The 4,480-nt window shown below is 54.8% G+C and overlaps 1 protein-coding gene across 2 annotated transcripts; it reads left to right on the top strand.

The window, feature by feature from the left end:
• The first annotated feature begins 187 nt into the window (after positions 1 to 187).
• MRPS34 (mitochondrial ribosomal protein S34) lies at positions 188 to 4,142 on the top strand. Of its 2 annotated transcripts, XM_041120268.1 has the most exons (5): positions 188 to 269; positions 1,327 to 1,886; positions 1,993 to 2,452; positions 2,553 to 2,595; positions 2,782 to 2,984. In XM_041120268.1, the coding sequence occupies exons 2-5, from the start codon at positions 1,357 to 1,359 to the stop codon at positions 2,817 to 2,819; spliced, it is 1,071 nt and encodes a 356-aa protein (XP_040976202.1). In that variant the 5' UTR covers positions 188 to 269; positions 1,327 to 1,356; the 3' UTR covers positions 2,820 to 2,984. The 2 variants fall into 2 exon arrangements, with proteins under 2 accessions (XP_040976202.1, XP_029858152.1); XM_030002292.2 differs by lacking the exons at positions 188 to 269; positions 1,327 to 1,886; positions 2,782 to 2,984 and adding an exon at positions 3,423 to 4,142.
• The last annotated feature ends 338 nt before the right edge of the window (positions 4,143 to 4,480 follow it).

The following is a 4,480-nucleotide window of genomic DNA, read 5'->3' as shown; positions in this document are numbered from 1 at the left end:
GGGGGGGCAACGGGGATTGGGCAGCCCCCGTCACGTGGGTGGGCGGGCTGTCACCGACCGCTCCCCCGAGGCGTGACTGCGGCTGCGGCGCCGATTGGACGCCCGATATCTTGATGACGTTAGGCTCGCGCGGGGCGGGGTGGGGGCCGGCCCGGGGCGGCGGAGCGGAGCGGCTCGGCCGTGGCCTCGGCCTCTCAGCGGTTCACCCTGCCCACCAGCAGCTCAGGAGGAGCTGTCAAGCAGGAGAACTTTGTGCTGAGCACATCGGGGTAAGTGGTCGTGGCGGTCAGTGGGTCGCTGCTGCTCTGCCAGGCCGCGCCGGTGGGGGCTGCCGGCCCCGCTGCCGGCAGTGCCTGTGTTTGTGCCGGGGGCTTCCCTCTGTAGCCAAGGTCGCTGTTCTTCGAGCGTCTGCGGCGAAGTCCCTACAGCACCCCCAGGGTGAAGGGCTTTTCTTTAACAGGAGATTTCGCCGTGAGGAAAAAGAAACAAAGGACCCCGTTGCTACCCAAGACGAGCTGCTGTCAGGACGCCGGCTCTTGAGGGTGTCTGAGTACCGGCAGACATTTGTGACCTGCACTGGTATCTCCCAGTGACCCCCGTTACGCCAAATTAGGAGGCGGTGGGTTTTAAAACATGGTTTGTGCTCCCTCTCCTGCGTAGCAAGCAGGAGGTGCTGTCTCTAGCCAACTGTCGTGGAGTAGCATCAGTTTTTGCTGATGACTTGCTGTGTTTGGTGTTGTCCTTCCTTTCTCTGCGTCCGACTGAGCCAATTTCACAATTTTTCAAGCATTCTTGTGTCTTCTTCTGCTCTGTGCCCCCACAGAAACCTGCATGTAGCTGCCTTAAAGGGCACGAGCTTAATACCTGTGCTGCATAGCCCTAGATGCAAGCTATCTGCTCTGTACCCTGTAACAAGTGGTTTAATTGCTCTGCTTTTTCTCCCAAATATGGGTGGATTGAGGTCGAGTTTCTTATTCTAAATCAGTGTTTGTCAGCTTAATCAGGTATGTCCTCCTTGTTACAACTCCCCTGTCCTTTTTCAAGAGAGATGCACCATATTAGGACAAAATGTCCTATTCTAAGAGCATTAACAGCCTTAAAAATGGGTGTTTTGCTTGTTTTGTTGTGTAACACACCCTCCCACCCCACACTTCCTCCACACATTGATCTTGGCTGCTGACAACAACCAGTCTCTGTATGCCCAAATGCCTTCAGTAAAGACTCTACAGCGGTACTGGAATAGACATGTTTCCTTCAATATAAGATACGGGTTTAAAAAGAAAAAAAAAACCTTTCTCCTGATGGATTTAATTTACCACTCTGTAGCCCAAATCCAGGGCTAATAGAGCCAGACCTATGCGGTTTTCTACTCCAATCTGCACTGCAGGCAGCGGTTCCTGCCCACACTGCCGGAGCCATTCGTGCAGGAGGAGGGCGGCCGGTTCTGGGGAACGGAGTTACGAGACCCGGCTTCTGCTCTCCGCTCAGCTTCCGACTGTGATCGCGGGCAGACCCTCTGCGTGCCTTTGCCTTCCGCAGACCTGCACGAGTGAACTCCTCTCCCGCTGCCAGTTCCCTTCTCCAGCGCCTGAAACGGGTGAATCTGGTCAAGGAGATTGTCCTGTCCCAGGCTTTCAGTTCTTGAGATCCCCCTCAGCCACCGAAGCGCGCTGTCCCGGAGGGGCTGCCCGGCACCTTGAAGCGCCGGGCCGGGCCTGGCCTGCCGAGAGCCCGGCGGCTCCAGCCGTGGCTCAGGCCCACAGCCGACCCCGAGAGGTCTGCCGGCACCTCCGGGCGGGCCAGAGCCGGCAGCAACGTGCAGGGCCGCCTGGGGCTGCTGCCTGTCGGAGCGGTTCCGAGGGCGACTGGGCCGGAGCGAGGAGCCGCTTCGGCTCCCCGCGGCGGGGGGGGCGGGGGGAGTGGCCGGGCGGCTGGGCCCCGGCACAAGCGTTCCGCCGCGGCACAAGCGTTCCGCCGCGGCACAAGCGTTCCGCCGCGGCACAAGCGTTCCGCCGCGGCACAAGCGTTCCGCCGCGGCCCCGGCCCCGGAGCGGGGCGGCTTCCGGGCGGCACGGGAAGCGGCGGGCGGCGCGGCGGGCTCCCGGCGCAGCGCTCGGCCCCGCCGGCAGCCGCCATGGCCCGCAAGAAGCTGCACCGGCCCATCGCCGCCATGGCCAAGAAGATCCGCGAGTACCGGGCGCTGAAGAACCGGCCGCGGGACTCGCAGCGCTTCGCCCTGGACTACGAGACGATGCGGCGGCCGCTGACGCAGAAGCGGCTGCCGGTGCGGGCCTGGGAGGACGCGCGGAACGAGAACCGGCTCTTCGCGCTGCTCTGCCGCCTCCCGCGCTTCGGCGTGGGCCGCACCGTCACCCGCAAGTCCTGGCTGTGGGAGCACGACGAGCCCTGCTACTGGGTCATCACCAAGGTGAAGGCGGACTACACGGCCGAGGTAACCGCCGTCCCCCGCCCGCCTCCGTGAGCCCCCGGAGCCGCTCCCTGCCGCCGCCTCACCCCTTGCTGCCCTCAACAGGGTCTTGTTTTCTTTGCAGAACATGGATCACGGAAGAGCTTGGGGCTACCTGACCTTCAGAGGTAAAACCGGCGTGTTTTCCCACACACGAGGTGGGGAGAGAGCGTCTGTAGGCAGGACCGGAGAGTAATGGGTGGGGGGAGCTGCAGGAAAACCGCAGCCTTCCTGCTTGGGAGATTGGTTTTTCTCGGATTTGCTAAATCAGAAGGGAACTTCTCCCTTTTTTACTTTCAAACGCTGGGATTTAGCCCTCACAGAACACTGGGGGAGAGCCAGCGGAGGCTGACCGTGGGGAGCTAACAGCAGGTTAGGTGAGGCAACAGACTGTTTTGAGAGTTCAAAAGCAAGACACAGAATGAACCCATGCTAGTGTTCCAGGTAAAATCGTCAGTAAAACAGGAGCGATGGCATGTAAACTTACATTACTGGGATTTTAAATTAACGCTTTGAGTTGAGTGACTTTCCCTTTTTAAAGCTGCTTAGTATTAGGCATACAATTGTCTCTTACTCGAGTTTCTGAAACATTTCTCATTCAGAGGTTATAAAGTTGTTGGGTATTGTTAACAATAAATTTCCCAGGGAACTTTCATCAGTGTAGAGAGAAATTACTCAGGTTCCTTAGCCATGGAGGCTGAACCAGAGAGACACAAAGTGACATTTTAAATCAACGACTTGCCTGTAGGCCTTTCAGCCTGTTTCTGTTTTGATTTTTAAGGACAGAAGTGGGATCCCATAGCATAGCAGGGAGGATACTGTCCAAACCTTTACTATTCCTTTACTGTTGCCTGATGTAGCGCTTTTGATACTGGAGAGTTGACACTTGCTACATTTCCCAGAGGGAGTTTGTTGTCAATAGCATTGTCCACTGGTGTTCATCATCTTTTCTCAGGCAAAACCGAAGAAGAAGTGAGAGAGATTGACAAAGTCATGTACCATGACTGGCGTATGGTGCCCAAGCATGAGGAGGAGGCCTTCAAGAAATTCACCCCAGTGCCAGAGGAGACCATTCGGTACCTTCCGTACCCACCTCTGCTCCGAGCCATGATCCTAGCACAGTGGCAGAAAGAGGGAAAGCCAATCACCGAGGAGCCAATGATTGATCTGGCAAAGATCATGGCCTCTCCCCTTCGGGGTGCAAAGAAAAAAGCTGCAGGGACACCAGTATAAAGAAAGACTTGTTCTATGTCCTGAGCTCCCCACATGCTCTCCCTGTGTGTTAGAAGCATGTCATCATTCAGAAAACCCCCTTGTCCACTGTGGTATGGTGTATCCAGGTTTCCTAGCTTTCTCCCCAGCCCTGTACAGTCACCTCATCTGAAAGGAAAGCTGCAGATATGTTCATATTTTTTTTCATAACTTTGGTCTCAGTCAGCAGAGGAACCTTCTTGGTTCCCTGCATAGTCTCTGAACGCGTAGCTCCCATCATCCAGCTACAATTCCTTGGAGCACAATTGCCTTTACAGCCTGAAAATTAGGTTTTTAAGAACATTTTTCAGATAATTTGGATCCTACGTAAATCACATAAAAACTACTGAGAATATCACGTTATTACACAGAGCTGTGTACAAATGTATCTACTAACAAAAATAAATGTTTTCTTATTTCTGCAGCAGTGTTCTAAGGAAACTTGGTTTTTCAGTGCGTGGAGATCATCGTGAGGTCCAAATGCAGAGCCATTAGCTTACCCAATACAGGCACAGCATTGGATTCCTCTTAACCGCCGCAAAATCATTTGGGTTACTTACATAGGATGGCAGTGAACAACATCATAGGAGGAACATGGCTTTGGATACTAAGCTTATCCAAACCTATCCATCTCTTATTCCCAGAGACGGCTGTCAGGAGAAATAATTTTAATTGTGGTGATGCAAAGTATAGAGGATTGGCTCTTACTATTTGAAGCCAATTGCAAATTAGCACCTGTTCAGTGCAGCACGGTGCGGTGAA

This window comes from Aquila chrysaetos, chromosome 25 (assembly GCF_900496995.4).
Source record: "Aquila chrysaetos chrysaetos chromosome 25, bAquChr1.4, whole genome shotgun sequence".
NCBI lineage: Eukaryota > Metazoa > Chordata > Aves > Accipitriformes > Accipitridae > Aquila > Aquila chrysaetos.
This window is presented reverse-complemented; position numbering and strand designations above follow the sequence as displayed.

Coding starts and splice junctions, on each gene's coding strand:
- MRPS34 (XM_041120268.1), top strand. CDS start 1,357: ATGCGGTTTTCTACTCCAATCTGCACTGCAGGCAGCGGTTCCTGCCCA. Junction 2,453..2,552: donor AGGCGGACTACACGGCCGAG/GTAACCGCCGTC, acceptor TTTTCTTTGCAG/AACATGGATCACGGAAGAGC. Junction 2,596..2,781: donor GGGCTACCTGACCTTCAGAG/GTAAAACCGGCG, acceptor GCTGGGATTTAG/CCCTCACAGAACACTGGGGG.